The sequence below is a fragment of the Ovis aries genome, chromosome 9 (assembly GCF_016772045.2).
Source record: "Ovis aries strain OAR_USU_Benz2616 breed Rambouillet chromosome 9, ARS-UI_Ramb_v3.0, whole genome shotgun sequence".
Lineage (NCBI taxonomy): Eukaryota > Metazoa > Chordata > Mammalia > Artiodactyla > Bovidae > Ovis > Ovis aries.
Genome location: NC_056062.1, coordinates 79,006,117 through 79,022,894, shown reverse-complemented (window position 1 = coordinate 79,022,894; position 16,778 = coordinate 79,006,117). Strand labels below are relative to the sequence as shown.

General features: G+C 41.9%; 1 protein-coding gene across 1 annotated transcript in view; it reads left to right on the top strand.

The window, feature by feature from the left end:
* Positions 1–50: 50 nt before the first annotated feature.
* POP1 (POP1 homolog, ribonuclease P/MRP subunit) overlaps positions 51–16,778 on the top strand; it is a 36,575-nt gene continuing 19,847 nt past the window's right edge. The window contains exons 1-9 of the mRNA XM_027973187.2: positions 51–150; positions 6,266–6,406; positions 7,871–8,038; positions 9,246–9,421; positions 10,620–10,868; positions 14,887–14,974; positions 15,361–15,548; positions 16,252–16,508; positions 16,622–16,715. Coding sequence (XP_027828988.2) covers positions 6,268–6,406; positions 7,871–8,038; positions 9,246–9,421; positions 10,620–10,868; positions 14,887–14,974; positions 15,361–15,548; positions 16,252–16,508; positions 16,622–16,715 — 1,359 coding nt within the window. The 5' untranslated portion in view covers positions 51–150; positions 6,266–6,267. The remainder of the gene's footprint in view (positions 151–6,265; positions 6,407–7,870; positions 8,039–9,245; positions 9,422–10,619; positions 10,869–14,886; positions 14,975–15,360; positions 15,549–16,251; positions 16,509–16,621; positions 16,716–16,778) is intronic.

Genomic DNA, 16,778 nt, shown 5'->3' with positions numbered 1-16,778 from the left:
CGACTCTGGGCCACGTGGAGGCCGCGATCACACTGGCGCATGCGCGTTCCAGTTCGTTTTCCGCTCCCGGCGCGTCGGTGACTGTGGCACAACCTTGTCATCTGGACTCGGGTGGGGAGTCCTGGTTTCTTCCCACCGGGCGTCTGGCAGGTAGGTCGTGAGGGGCTGGCCTCCCTCAGGGATCGCGAATGTGGGAGAGAGTGTGTGGCCGACCCCTGCGAGGGCCCAATATTGGCCGGGCTCCTCTTGGATTGTCCTCACACCCAACTATAACCTACTCTTCTTCCCTTGCTGCCAGCGCTGGGGCCTTTCCGCTTGGCACCTCCTACTTTTACCAGAGAACTGGGGTCACGTCTTGGTGGGTGTCAAGCCAAAAAAAGAAAAGAAAAAAAAAAAAAAAAGGAAACAAAAAGACCCAATGAAGCCAAAGATCAGAAGGAAGGATTTATTACTTGCTTCAAGTGAGTAGAATACCGGGGATCTTTCCCAAAGCAGTGTCTCCCCAGCAGAAAATCCGGGACCTTTTAAGCTAAAGTAAGTTAAGTCGCTTGAGTCGTGTCCGACTCTTTTGCGACCCCTTGGACTGTATAGCCTGCCAGGCTCCTCCGTCCGTGGGGATTTTCCAGGCAAGAATACTGGAGTGGGTTGCCATTTCCTTCTCCAGGTTTTAAGCTAGGGATACATGCATATTCATGAAGGGGCTCCAGCGGAAGGCAATTCAGCATAGACTTGTGGCAAAGGTCAACAGAGTTCTAGTTTTAGTGGAAGCCACGGGGTGAGGGGAGGGGATCAGCAGCATCATCCCAGTTGATCTGATGATTGAGTGCCTGAGGGGGTTCAAATTCTGTAAAACAGCTGGAGAAAATGCTTCAGGCTAATCTTGGTCATGGAAATAGAAATGGGAGTTTACAACTGATTTTTATTATTGGTACTTCTCCTGCCTGATAATAGTTGTTTTTTTAGGTGCCTTTCAGTTGCTCAGTGTCTGACTCTCTTTGAGACCCCATGGACTGTAGCCTACCAGGCTCCTTTGTCCATGGCATTTCCTAGGCAAAAATCCTTCATGGGCTGCCATTTCCTGCTGCAGGGGATCTTAAGATCGTTTTTTTTAGGTCCATTAAGATCATTATTACTGAGCCATGCTGTTCAGGGACAAGCCTTGTGGCCAGGCTTAGATCACAAAATGGCTTAGGCAAGAAATGGCTTCTCTAATGCCAAGAAAGCTTTGCCTGGTTGTTTTTCTGGGGACCTCCTACTTTATCTGTTCACACTTCAGCCCTTGTGATCTTGAGCCCACTTTGTCATTTCTCTGCATTGCCCCACCAGGCAGAGGTTCTCCTAGGACTGGGCTTGCGCTCTCTAAAGGAATAAGATGGGTCATTTGGAGAACCTTGAGAAGACTTGGCACTGTTCACCTCCTCCCTGCCCCCTCATGCTTCCTCTTCTGGAGAGCCCCTCGAGATTTACAAGATGTCTCTGCAGAAGCCTAGTGACTGGCATCTGATTTCAAGTAGGAGATTATTGATCTCGGTGCAGCAAATGGCCCCAGAGCTGTTCCCTTGGCAGATATTCAGTCATGCAGTATCAGAAGCAGTGGTACTTGGCTAAATATTTTTTACTGTTAAAATGTGCATTATAGGCATGTTTCACTTCTTATTTTATGCGTGTACATGTATATTCAGCAGATATATATATTGAGCCCCTGCTTTGTGCAAGACACTCTGCTAGGTCCTGGAGATGTGGCAGTGAAAAAGACTGGCAAAAATTCCTGTCCTCCCCTGCTTCTGAAACATAAGAGAATCCTCTTTTTTCCACCTCATACACCTCTACATGGTGTGGGGTTTTGGCTTTCCAACTCTGACCCGAGAACCTTCAGAGCTTTTTCATTGGTTTAGAGTTTTTGCCTCCAAGCCTTGCCTTCTCAGTTTTGTCCTCTCCTGCTGTCTCTTTCCACTCTAGCTATCCAGAGTCCTCATTCCTGAAGTCACGAAGCAGATTCTTGAATACTTTTCTTCCCTAAGTTCTGACTAATGAAATCTTATGTTCTCATTGACTTTTCCTGTAGATTCACACTTTTTTCTTTCCCTTATCCTGTTTTTTATTGTGCTGTACTACAAAATTTAGTCTTAAAAAATATATATATATATTTTGGGGGTTCATTTTAGACCCCTGTGTTGTGTGTGAGTTGCTGCTGGGGCTTTTCTCTCGTTGCAGCAAGTAGCGGCTACTTGAGTTGCGGTACGCAGGCATCCCACTGCAGTCGCTTCTCTTGTTGCAGAGCACAGGCTCTAGGGCGCGCGGTCTCACTAGCTGCAGCTCCTGGGCTCCCAGCACAGGCCCAGGCGTTGTGGTGCAGGGGCTTAGCTGCTCCTCGGCATGTGGGATCTTCCCGGATCAGGGATCAAACCCAGGTCTCTTGCATTGGCAGGAGGATTCTTTACCATTGAGCGACCAGAGAAGCCCTGTCATCTTTTACTATATGTAATCTTATTCTCTTAATTGTTTTTAAGAATGGTGAATAGAGCCAAACTGCCTGGTTTGAATCCCCGCACAATCACAAGCTTAGTTTCACCTCTCTGTGCTTTGGTTTTTTCATTTATGAAATGAGGGTAGTGCTAGTACTTCCCTCACAGGATTGTAAGAATAGGTGAGTAAGGCATGGGGAATAGGGCCTGACAAAGTTCTCAATAAATATTGGTGCTGAAGATGAGTAATTCTTTAAGCAAAGAGGCCACACTCATGTGCTACTTTGGTATATAAACAACCCAAAGCTATTAAGCACATATAGGTACCCCCAAGCTTATTAAATTTGATTAAACTGGATAATTAGGTGTTTTTAATTTAAAGAACACTTCACCATATGATTTTTAAATAGGCACTCTCTTGAAGCATTACAGATAATTAAACTTGAGTGGTATTGGAGAAGACTCTTGAGAGTCCCTTGGACTACAAGGAGATCAAACCAGTCAATCCTAAAAGAAGTCAGTTCTGAATATTCATTGGAAGGACTGATGTTGAAGCCGAAACTCTAATACTTTGGCCACCTGATGCGAAGAACTGACACATTGGAAAAGACCCTGATGCTGGGGATTGATGTCAGGAGGAGAAGGGGACGACAGAGGATGAGATGGTTGGATGGCATCACCAACTTGATGGACATGAGTTTGAGCAAGCTCTGGGAATTGGTGATGGACAGGGAAGCATGGCGTGCTACATTCCATGGGGTCGCAAAGAGTTGAACATGACTGAGCAACTGAACTGAAGTAAACGGGAAATACTAATATTTTTTGTGAAACAGCCTGCCTGTATTCATTAGGCAGATTTTATTAAGTCTGAGTCACCAGTTTTTTAGGTTAAAATAAGTCAGAGATCATCTGTTTAATTCCCTGGTTTTCAAATCAGATTCTACTCTACCAAGGGTTGTATCTGATCAGCCAGGGGATAATATGCTGGATGGGAAAATATGACATGTCCAATTTATGTGAATATTTGAGAGAAAACACTTTTATAAAGCCTGGCACATACTTAGTGCTCATTGAAGTTTTGACTAAAATGGCTATGAAAACAAAAACTGTGACTGTTAGGAATAGATGTAAAATTCACATGAATGTTAAAGATAAGAGTTAAAATTCCTGCTGGAAGCTATTTTAAACTAAATCCTCAGGCTTCATAAGGATGTATTCTATATTCATTCTCTTCTGGCATCAGAACTGTTTGAGACTCCTTGCTAGTTCAACCTGCTCATTTTCTACTGTCGAACCTAAGCTCAGAGATAGGATTTCTGGTTCCTAAATTTGGTGTGCCAGCCCAGGGCTCCCAGGTAGTGGTGTGTTTCACTGAGTAAGTTCTGATTCAAGCATGTGGACTAAACTGTTTGGTAGGATAATTTTGAATGGTTCTTAATACAGTCTGATCTGAATCAAGACCTTCACTAGTCAACGAGTTCTGCAGAGCTCCGTTTACTTACGATGTACTTTTAAGTTTGGAAAATATTTTGGAGTGTAGATCAAGTTGTTTTTCATGTAAGTGAAAACAGAATGGAGTGAGAAAGTAAAATGAGATACATTTCTGTTACTTCATTTTTTATTTAAGAGTAAGAGTGACTGTTAACTGAGCCCTTAGTTTATGCAGAGCCCCATGCATTGTGATGGGTACATTACCTTACAACCATTTGTAGATTATTCCCATTTATAGAAAGGGAGACCGAAGCTCAAAGAGGGAAAATAATTTTCCTAAGATTATATGACTAAAAAGTGTTAAGGAAGATATTTGAATCCAGGTCTTTCTCACTCTGAAGTAAAGGCTCTTAAACACTCTGCCACATAGATTACTCTTGATTTTGTATGAAGTATTGAATTGGAAAGAAGACAAGTGAATTTAACCCAATGGCACTCATCGGGTGTGGTGCAAATCCTGATGTGAATTTTGAAAGTTTGTCCAGGTGGTAAGCATAGTGATTGGGGTAACACTGCTGCCATTTACTAGACAGGGGTCAGGGATGTTAGCCGTCCTGCAGTGTACGATACCTGACTCTGCTTTGTGTAAAGTAGTGGCTGCATGGATTTAATATGCACTGAATTTTCTAGGAATACAATAAAAAGGCAAGAGTGAACTTTATTTTTTATTTTTTTTATTTTTGAACTTTAAAAATAAGATTTGTACTTTACCAAAGAGTGTTTACAAATTTAGGGAACCATGTCCCCAGTGGCATTACTGCCCTGTCGAACAGGTACTAGTATACACCTGTATCTCTTTGCCTTTGTAGCTGTTGTGGGCATGTAATTCTATGTATAGCTATGAGTAAAGGCTAGTATTAAAACATTTAAATGCTTGGAGAACAGCTTGGTTGTGGCTGCACTGAGCTTCCCAGCCTCCAAGTGTCTCCTTCCTGCAGGACCCTTGACTCCCTACAGTCAGCAAGGAAAGAGTTAATGACTGCTGTGTGGGGGCTTCTAGGACCCCGCTCCAGCTCTACAGATCATGCCCACGCCTCTGTTGGCGCCTGTATCTGTGATTATCCCCCTTAGTTAAACATACCTCTATTTCATGATGTCTAGTTATATGAAATACTTAAATATAGGAAATAAATATTATTTTAATTACTTTTGTGCATCCTTTGTGGCTCAGCTGGTAAAGAATCTGCCTGCAGTGTGGAGACCTGGGTTCAATCCCTGGGTTGGGAAGATCCCCTAGAGAAGGGAAAGGCTACCCACTCCAGTATTCTGACCTGGAGAATTCCATGAACTGTATGGTCCATGGGGTTGCAACGAGTCAGACACGACTCAGTGACTTTCACTTCACTAATTACTTTTAGTTCGCCCCTACATCACACTGAGGGCGCATATTGTAGGACTTGTTTTGATAAAAGTTATGTGTCTAGTAGGTTATGTAATTAATGAATTTCATTTAAAAATAGAAGACAGGTGTTTCAAGCTCTTCAGTAAAAGAAAGGAGGCATTGAGTTTGAGAGCTGAGAACCACTGTGGAGTCAAGCTCCACTAAGTTTTTGTCCCTTTGTCTTCTTACTTTAAATTGAAATCGTTTGCAGTTCTAAATTAAAGGTGCAGCTGGCCTCATCTCAGTAATAGAAATGAAACTGTTAGTAATTTGTGTTCAGTTTTTGGTGAGGGTATCATATTGGAATAGTGTATTTTGGTTTTCATTGATTCACGTGGCTCTTGTTTCACTTAATTTTGATAAACTGTTTTAGCTAATTAAATTTTTTTTACAAGGGCATAGGGATCTTATCTTCATTTTTCATCCTGCCAGCAAACTTTATGCAGTGTCAACCCTGGTACGTGATTCAGTTATTTGACAGTACAACACAGTTATTTTTTTCCATTGAATTAAGAATTTTTGGTGTTAATACTAGTCCCTCTGGTTATAAATCCCTGCTGTAGATCAGTATCATAGTAACTTTTTTTTTAAAGTTTGTTTGTTTTTTAAAAATGTGGACCATTTTTAAAGTCTTTATTGAATGTGTTACAGTGTTGCTTCTATTTTTATGTTTTGGTCTTTTGGCCATGTGACATCTTAGCTCCCCAACCAGGATCGAACCTGCGCCTCCTCCACTGGAAGGCCAAGTCTTAACTACTGGATCACGAGGGAAGTCCCCTATGATAACATTTTGGTATCATTAACCCATCTATAACAAATGGAGATGTATTATGTTGAAGATTCAAATTCTAAGTCACATGAACATTTATTCATTAAATTTATTTTTATTTTTGAAATTTATTTCAAAATTTATTACTTTTCTTTTCAGAAATGTCTAATGCAAAAGAAAGAAAACATGCAAAGAAAATGAGAAATCAGCCCACCAATGTGACTTTATCCTCTGGCTTTGTGGCTGACAGTGGTGTAAAGCACCATAATGGAGGTGGAAAACCTTTCCAGTCTCAAAAAGGTAAGATACACATGGTACCCGCTACACACACTTCCCTATGGGTCAGATTGCTTTTGTCAGCTCCTTTTGGTAATCCTCATCTAAATAATAGAGGAGCTAGATTAAAAATAGATGCAATTGACCCTCATTATTTGCAAGCTTTGTATTTGCAAATTCTCCTAGGTGCTAAATTTGTAACCCCAAGCTTAATCCTCATGGCACTTTGGTGGTCATGCCAAGAGTGGGAAAATTTTTGATTGACCTGATGCAGGTATTTCCAGTGGAGTTCCCAGTGCTGTCCTGTTTGACCTTCTTACCAGAGGAAGGATTCTGATGGGGCAGAGCCATGTAGTGTGAGAAACTCCCGCTGGCACAGGGGTTCGAATGCCGATTGTGCAGCGGCCCCAGGCAGGTCACTTAACACTTCTGAGCTTCATTTTCACTTTGGAAAAGATAAGAAAGGCTGAATTGTTTTTACGATTTAAGACCGTAATCTCTGAGATATATGTAACACACATACACACATGGACACATACATGTTTTCTCGGAGCAAGGGCTCAGTGTTCACTCATTCACTGTTGGCTGTGACTTTCTAGAACGTAGCGACTGGGAATAATGAAAACTGGCTGTACATATTTTAGAGCTGATATATTTTATCTGTACCTTAACCGTTTATTAAATGACACTGGTATGTTTCTTAAAAGAAATACAGTGCCTTTATCATGTCTGCATTTAACTTTTGTACTGATTTTAGAAATCTTATAAGGCAATGTGAAGGGGATAGCTGTTTATTAGTCAGCAACAGGAAATAGAAAATAGATTGAGATGCAACACTGATGCCCAACAGGCCGGGTGAGAAGCCTTAACACATATGTCATTTATATCTCACAACGACAGACTTTGCAACATGTTTCATGATTATAGGGGCTTAATAATTGTCACCACAATGGAAACAAGCAGGAATGCGGTGAAATTCTCCACTGATCTTTCCCTGTGTTTACAGAGAGGGATTTGATGATATCTTGAAGTCAGAATGCTTTGAATGCCCAGGCATATGTATAGAAATTGCCTTTCTTTCTTTCTTAGCATAGCGGCTATCTATTGGAGTGTACCAGAGCATTGAGATGAAAGACCAAATATGCACAATCAAGTGAACTGTAGTATTTAAGGGAACTTGGGTGTAAAATTCACATTGCACTATTTCTATAGAAAAAATTTCCCTTGTATCTGTTATATCCAAGGTTCTTCTGTGTGGTCACAGGGACATGGTTAGCTAGCATGCCGCCTCCTAGCTGTGTGACCTTGGGCAAGTCAGTTCACCTCCCCACCTGGGAGCCCTCCTCCTGCAGAGGAGGACAGGTATTGCTACCTTACAGGGGGGTTACAGGACTGAAATCCCCATCAGTGTTGTCACCCAACACTCTCATCCTTATCTCTGATAAAAGTGACCTGTTTCTTCTTGTTTTCTTTTTGAAAACACACTAGAGTCTCATCCTGGAACTTCCCGACAGCGGCAGACCAGAATGACTCACCGTCCGCTGCCCGAGTCTGATGCAAAGGAGCAGCCTTCCTCCAGGGTAACCTTTAGAAAAAAGGGAGGATGGAAAGCAGGTCCCGAGGGCACTTCTCAGGAGATTCCCAAGTATATAACCGGTAGGTGTTTGTAGGGAAGTCAAGCATGATTGGACAGTGAGCTCTGTTTCTCCTGCAGCCAGATTTCTAGTGCCCTCTGGTAGCTCAGTTGGTAAGGAATCTGCCTGCAATGCAGGAGACCCCAGTTTGATTCCTGGGTCTGGAAGATCCTCTGGAGAAGCGATAGGCTACCCACTCCAGTATTCTTGGGCTTCCCTGGTGGCTCAGCTGGTAAAGAATCCGCCCGCAGTACTGGAGACGTGGGTTGGGAAGATCCCCTGGAGGAGTGACAGGGTACCCGCTCCAGTATTCTGGCCTGGAGAATTCCATGGACTGTGTAGTCCATGGGGTCTCAGAGTCGGACACAACTGAGAGACTTTCACTTCAGGCGTGTCTCACCTGCAGCCTGGACTCACTGCCTGGGCCTGCGTGCTCTCCCCCCGCCTCGCTCGCCATCTTCTTAGAGGTCCTGATTTGTCTTTTTTGTCTTAAAGTTGTCATTGGCACCACTCCCTCCTTGTTAAAAAATATAAAATGCCATCCATACTTTTCAGCACGCATCTCCAAAGATAAAACCAAATTTAGCACAGTCTGAGGGCAGCCAAGGCCTGTAAGATCCTGTCTCCAGGCCCTTTGTTGCCTCGTTCCCCGATGCCCCCTCGTTCCCCCTCGCCCCCACTACCTCATAACCCTGTATTCTTATGGTCTTTATGCCTTCCTGGAGGAATTCACTTAAGTGTCTCCAGCACTTTGTTTATTCTTTAGGGAAAAAAAGAGTCTCTTTTTCAATAAAGAAAACTGAAAATAATTATGGTTATATGTTTGTAAAAAAGCAGAAACTGTAAAGGAAGAAAACCCTTGGAATCAAAACTAAGATTTTGGTTTTTCTTTGTTTTCTGGTGGGATTATTATACTTCAGAATGGTTGTGATTATATTGCATATAGCCCTCTGTTTTAAAAAGAAAACCTTTTAAGCTTATTTTTTAAACTTTTTTTTCTGATTAGGAAAGTAGAACTGAATCCTTGCAGAAAACTTGAAAAATATAAGTTGAAGGACAGTTTCCCAATCATGAAATACAGAAATAACTACTATTGGTATTAATCTATTAGGAGGTTAGGGTAGTGGATGAATTGTAAGCTCGTGTATTTAAACATCTTTCTGAAATCTACCAGGAAAAGTATTGATTCAAGATGAGTTTTTAAATGGCATTGCTATTTCCTTTGCCAGCTTCTACTTTTGCTCAAGCCCGAGCTGCTGAAATCAGTGCCATGTTGAAAGCGGTGACCCAGAAGTCTTCTAATTCGCTGGTTTTCCAGACTCTGCCACGGCACATGCGACGAAGAGCCATGAGCCACAATGTCAAACGCCTTCCTCGGCGGTTACGGGAGATTGCCCAGAAAGAGGTATGAGAGTCCCTTAATGTAAATGTTTAGGTTAGTGGTTCTTTGAAGAAATTGAGAAGTATTAGTCTAATAGAATTTATTAAAATGAAAACTAAGAAACAACATACTCATTTTGCATATTTTTTGGTTTATCATTATCTTTCCCCCTTTTACCCCATACCCGCCAAATTAGCAGGCTGCTGGATACTATAGCTACTTTTAAATATAGCATTTGAAACCTCTTTCTCTTTATGATGTTAAACAGTTGGTGTTCCCCAGTCAGATTTAAAATAAATTTTGACCTTCTTACCAGATAAGTAATTTAGCTCTGCACTTTGGAATGTGACCAGTCTAGAGCTGGAAGGTTGAAAGATTGCCTTTTGTCTTTTTTGAAATGGAAAACTTGAACTTGGATTTAATTTTTGTTCAAGTCCTGTTGTTTTTGGCTTTACCAAAATTCTTGGTTTGGTCATTCTGTGATTGCCCAAGCACCTTATATCCTCATTAATTGATTCAGAATTTCTTTGTCAAGTGCCGTCTAGGTACTGGCATGGTGCTGGTGGTGGGGTTAGAGTCCATTAAGGTAGAATCTTCTTAAGGGGCCCACACGCTAATGGAGAAGAGTTTTTCCCACAGCACTTTAGCTTAGCTATGGAAGAGGAAGAGTGAAAACTAAACAGGAATTTTGTAGTTTCTCGATTTCATGAGAAGTCTGTTTCCTCATGAAAGCGTTTAGCATTTGTCTTTCAGTACTTAAGTGATGTGAGTTGTGTAGGTTTTTCCCACTTTTATATTTTTGGTCCTTAGTTTGGGGTTTAATTATGATCTTAGAGGTTAAAAAAACTAGAAAGAGAACAATGAAGAACTAGCATCTGATTTATTCTTTCTTCCTGTCTGATATTGTTAGCCACACATCAGTTTGACTTACTATGTTGAACATTTTGTAAATATTCTAATCTTCCCAGGCCCCAGAGTTTGCCCAGTTCATGAGTGATAGAACTGAGCTTCCTTCCTAGGTTTGCCTTTTCCTAAAATCTTCATTCTTTCTGTGACCTCCTCTACTTTTGTTGGAAAAAATCACCAAATTAAAAAATTGCACAAACTAATGGAGTCCTAAAGTATTTCACTTCACCTAAAACTAGCTCTTTGAATTCCTAACACTTAACTTTGTTTTGAGATGGTCACAAACAGGGATCTGCCTGTCTTCTTGAAACTATAGGCAGAGAAAGCAGTTCATCAGAAAAAAGAACACTCAAAAAATAAGTGCCATAAAGCTCGACGATGTCACATAAACCGCATACTGGAGTTTAACCGGAGACAGAAGAAGAACAAATGGCTGGAAACTCACATCTGGCACGCGAAGCGGTTTCACATGGTCAAGAGGTGGGGCTACTGCCTGGGAGAGAGGCCGACAGTCAAGAGCCACAGAGCCTGCTACCGGGCCATGACGAGCCGCTGCCTCCTCCAGGTAGGCTTCCAGAGCCAGCGGCCGCTCAGTGCGCTCCCCTCTGTTTCTGTTTAGACTCTTCCCCACCCTTTTGAAAGAGTTCGTGGTAGGCCAAAGCCCTATCTAAGATGACGTATTTTAAAAATAATTACTGGGCGAGAACCATTTTGCTAGATGCTGGAGTTGAAGCAGCCTCAAGTTTTGGGGGGAGACTGACAGTCAGATAATTAGCCTAACATTCAGTTTTGTTGTAAGGGAAAACTGTGCAATGCTATGAATATTCATAACGGGAAGAGGAGTGCTTCGCCACGCAAGTGATGTCTGAGCCGAGCTCTAAGGGCTAAGAAATTGCCAGAGTGGGGAAGGCAGCAGGCAGCCAGATAGGGAAGGATCGAAATAAACACACTGTGACAAAGACGAAGAGAGTGAGAGCAGGGCTAACGTTAGGGTGAGAGTAGTTCTGGAGAAATAAGTAGAAACCAGAGCCCGCGGGGTCTTATTGGTCATGCTCCAGGCTGATTCAGCACTGATTCATTTAGCAGTCATTTGCCACCATAGATGTTTGAGAACCGTCTCTGCTGGGAAGTGTACCTTATGACCCAGCAATCCCACTGCTGGGCATACACACCGAGGAAACCAGAATGGAAAGAGACACATGTGTTCATCGCAGCACTGTTTATAATAGCCAGGACATGGAAACAACCTAGATGTCCATCAGCAGATGAATGGATAAGAAAGCTGTGGTACATATACACAATGGAGTATTACTCAGCCGTTAAAAAGAATTCATTTGAATCAGTTCTGATGAGATGGATGAAACTGGAGCCGATTATACAGAGTGAAGTAAGCCAGAAAGAAAAACACCAATACAGTATACTAACACATATATATGGAATTTAGGAAGATGGCAATGACGACCCTGTATGCAAGATAGGAATAAAGACACAGATGTGTATAATGGACTTTTGGACTCAGAGGGAGAGGGAGAGGGTGGGATGATTTGGGAGAATGGCATTCTAACATGTATACTATCATGTAAGAATTGAATCGCCAGTCTATGTCAGGCGTAGGATACAGCATGCTTGGGGCTGGTGCATGGGGATGACCCACAGAGATGTTATGGGGAGGGAGGTGGGAAGGGGGTTCATGTTTGGGAACACATGTAAGAATTAAAGATTTTAAAATTAAAAAATTAAAAATAAAAATTAAAAAAAGTCTTTGAGAGGACAGTTGAGTTTGGAGCTGATCTTAGAGCTGCGTAATAGTCTTTGTCTGTCTTGGCTGTCTAGCTCCTCCACCCCAGCAGCCTGCCCCAGTCCCCCCAGCTCCACGTGAAATCGCTTCCTCTCTTTTTCAGTACATGTTTAGCAATCTGTGGGCTTCCCCGGTAGCTCAGACGGAAAAGTGTCTGCCTACAATGCGGGAGACCCAGGTTTGATCCCTGGGTTGGGAAGATCCCCTGGAGGAGGAAATGGCAACCCACTCCAGTATTCTTCCCTGGAAAATCCCATGGACTGAGGATCCTGGTAGTCGCAAAAGACCCCAGTCCATGGGGTTGCAGAGTCGGACAGGACTGAGCGACTTCACTTAGCAATCTGTTCTTTGCAGAGGGCCTTTCAATGGCAGGATGGCCTTGACCAACTTTAGAAAGCTGTTCGTATTAGCATCCTCTGATACCTCTTGAGAGCAATATAGCAGAATAATCAGTACAAGAACCTGAAAAAAATCTGTGGTAAAAGAGACCTAACGTCAGATTTGCCATTTTATTTTTAAGTCTGCACTTCCGTGGTACTTATTACTTAGGTCTTAAGTAGATTCACATTGTTGTGTGACTGTCATTACCATCCGTCTCCAGGACTTGTTCGTCTCCTCAAGCTGAAATCCTGCATCCATTAAACACTGAAGTCCCCATTCCTGTCTCACCCTGGTCTCTGTCAGCTACCATTCTACTTTTTATCTTTATAAATTTGACCCCTCTAGGTGGCTCACATAAGTAGAATCATATGATACTTGTATTTTTGAGACTGGCTTATTTCCCTTAGCATGATGTCTTCAAGGTTCATCCATGTTGTATCATGTGTCAGAATTTCCCTGTTTTTAAGGCGGAATGATATTCCGTTGTATTTTATACCACGTTGTGTTTATCCATTCATCATCCATCCATTCATCCATCCATCAACGTTGATCCACTCTTGGGTGGTCTCCACTTCTTGGCTGTCTCGAGTAATGCCGCTGTGGACACGTTGTACAAACATCCCTGCAGCTCTTTGCTCTCAGTTCTTTTGGGTACATGCCCCGGAGTGGAACTGCTGGATCATGAGATAGTTCCTGGTTTAATTTTTTGAGGAACCATCATACTGTTTTCCGTAGAGGCTCTACCATTTTACATGCCCATCAGCAGGTTCTGCACATCCTCACCACACCTGGTGTTTGCTGGCTTTTTGTTTTTTTTTTGATAATTGCCATCCTAATGGGTATAAGTAAAACACAGGGACCTCTTAAGAGCCTTTGATTTGAAGACTCAGTAGCAGAAATCATGGATTAGAGTCAAATTCTTCATTTTACATTGCGGATCTGGGATTTGGAGTGATCAAGTGACTTGCCTAGGGCCACACATGTTGCTGGCGACCTACCTAGCTCTGGGAAGCCGACTCCCCTGGCCCATGCTTTCTCCACTACCATCACTCAGATTGTAAGGCAGACATAGTTACTCCTCATTTGGGGCAGAATTTTTGCTGAGGTTATCCCATACTTTCTTTACATCTGCCCTAAGTAATAAAAATAATAGCTAGTAATAAATATTTTTGAATACTTAATGTCTGTTTTAGTACTTTACATATGTTTACTCACTTAATCCTTACAGCAACAGTATGGGGTAAGTGTTTATTATTATTTCCATTTTACAAATGAGGAAGCTGAAGTACAGAGAAGTTGGGCAGTTTACCCACAGCTGTACAGCTAATGAGTGGTGAAGCTGGGATTTGAGCCCAGGTCGTCTGGCTCCAGAGTTCCATGCTCTTAACCATCATTCTCTGCTGTCAGCCAATTGTACACACTCTGCCGCTGACAGCTGGGAGTGGATCACTGTTGCTGGAAGATTTCTGTCAGCACAGATGAACATGAGTTTGTTGCAGCCTTTGCTGCACTTGGCATTTTAGTTTCCATGTGTACTGGATTTGCTTACAGGACCTGTGGCAGAGGGGTTAGCCTGGGGGTCAGTGAGCCTGACTCATGCCAGCTTCTCCACTTTCTGATGATATGACTGTTCAAGTAGCAGTCTCTGTCTCCATGTCCTCACCCGGCAAATAAGTTAATGCTGGCATCTGATCATCAGGTGTTGGGAAGATTAAATGACAGTCCAGTAAGGAGTTAACCCCGCGCTGGCACTCAATAACCTTTCAGTAACTATTAACCATTATTATATGTTTAACATAATTGATTTTATTAGCTCAGTCTGAGCTCTCTTCATCCTGTTTAAATCGCTAAGGCTTTATTCTCATTACTCACACTTTTCCTTGTACATTGCTTAGTCAGAGTTGGATGCCGTGGTTCATACTGAGCAGGGGATGGGGCTTCCCTGGTGCTCCAGTGGCTCCCAAGGCAGGGGGCCTGGGTTTGATGCCTGGTCAGGAAACTAGATCCTTCATGTCAACAGCTAGGATCCAGAGCAGCCAAATAAACAATATTAAACAAGCAAAAGAGAGAGACTGAGCAGGGGAGAAACGTGGGATAAATTGCCTCATGTGTCTTTAGGCTGAGTGTTGAGTAATCCTAAGGCCCTAAGTTAGCTAACCAAACTGAGCGTCTTTAACATCATTTTGCTGAATTTATTACAGTCTTGCTTATTCTACTTTGATTTTTCACTTGAGGTAGATTTTGGGGAGGGATAATCCTTAAAGGCAGTAGTTTTTACATACCACTTGGAACTTATCTGTGACTATAGGATAAAACACATACCTCCTTTCTGAAAAGTAAGACACTGCCACTTACATTTTAAGTAGAAATTCAAGTATTTAATTGTATCTCCCTCTTTTTACAGGATTTATCCTACTACTGTTGTTTGGAGTTAGAGGGCAAAGAGGAAGAAATACTCAAAGCACTTTCTTCAATGTGTAGCATAGACACAGGTAAACTTATTTCAGAGCTGAGTCCTGTTTAAGTCTGTATATTTATTCATTTCATGAACAAGTATCTTCTATAAGCATTTTGGCATTTAAACAGGATTTACGGAGATAGTTCTTATTCCTAACGAGTATATTCATGTAAGGAAAGCTTGGGGTACCTTTTAAATCATTTCTAACATACTAAGTATAAAGTGAGGGAACCATTATTCTGATGCAGTAAATCTAGATAGGAAGAAACTCAAAATTCATTAAATCATTTTCTCAACAAATTTTTATTGAGAACTTATCATGTGCCAGGGTTTGATCTAAGCAACAACCAAAACTAAAACCTCATCTGTTATGAAGATAGACAGTAAATGATCTTGGAATTTTGTTTTTGTTTATGTTAGGATTGACTTTTGCCTCGGTCCACTGTTTGTCTGGAAAGTGCCAAGGGAGTGTCATGCTTTACCGGGCAAATAAGTATCCCCTAGAAATGCTGGGCCCTGTGACATTTATGTGGAAGGCCCAGGGGACCCCTGGTGACACTTCTGAGAGCAGGCAGTTGTGGATCTGGCTTCATCCAGCTCTTAAACAGGTATAATCCTTGATATTATTTCTCATCACTTAGTCAGTGTATTCTTGATTACTGTTAGAAATGAGTGCTACAGAAATTTAAATAGTGTGAAAGTTTGACTGATTGCTTTGTATTGGAATATAGGGAGGATAGTTATGTTAGTATTAATAAGTGAAGCAAATCTTGACCTGACTTTTGGTAAGGCCAGAGTAGGAGTAGAGATGAAACCAGTCTTATACAAATGGCTTGAGATGGTGCCCTGGACTAGTGCTTCCATTATCCTTAACTGGTTCATTGGTATTCATGTGCTTGTTGGAGCCAGTTTGATGATGAGAATCTGTTTTGAGTGATTCTGACAATTTTTTAATACTGCGTTTAGCTTAGCTTCCCTCTATTAACACTCTCATTGCTTTTATACAGTAGATTGTAAATTTTCTCCAAATTCATCTTTAGACTAGTTTAAAAAAAATTTGGTCAGAGTAGTCATGTTGTTTTCATGAGTCTTGTACATTTAGGAGTTCTTTTTTTTGTTCTGTGTGTCAAGCACTACTCAGAGGAATCAAAAAAGCTTTTCAGAGGAATCGAAAAAGCTTTTTGACGATTTTAAATTTAGCTTCATTTGTGTGACATAGGAATATAAATTTTTACAGGTAGAAAAAATAAACTAAGCCAACTTAAACTTGTATTTAAATTCAGAGCTTAAAATGTTTGAATGTGTCCTTAGGATATCTTAGAGGAGATAAAAGCAGTGTGCCAGTGTATGGAACCTACCAAGACAACTGTCCGGACCCCAGATCCCCTTCTGACACCGTCTCAAGAGAAAAGCCAGGTTGACCTGCCTGAAGAAAAAGTCGGCAAGAAAAGAAAACGGAAAGATGATGGGGAAAATGCTCAACCAGTTAAAAAAGTCATCGGTGATGGAACTAGAGATCCACTTCAACCATATTCTTGGCTCTCTCCAGCCACAGGCATCGTGATCCGGTATGGGCTGAACCTACTCTGAATCTACTGAACATTTTCAGTGAAGCCGTGCTTTGTTTTTGTCAGTGAGACAGACATTATATGCAGTATAAAGCCCTTCTCTTTTCTTTCAGTGATTTGACTATGGAGATGAACAGATTCCGGCTGATCGGTCCTCTCTCTCACTCCATCTTAACTGAGGCGCTCAAAGCTGCTTCCATCCACACCGTAAGAGTAAACCTGATTGCATTGCTGTATTCTGGTCAGGCCCTCCTTAGCAAATTTGCGAAA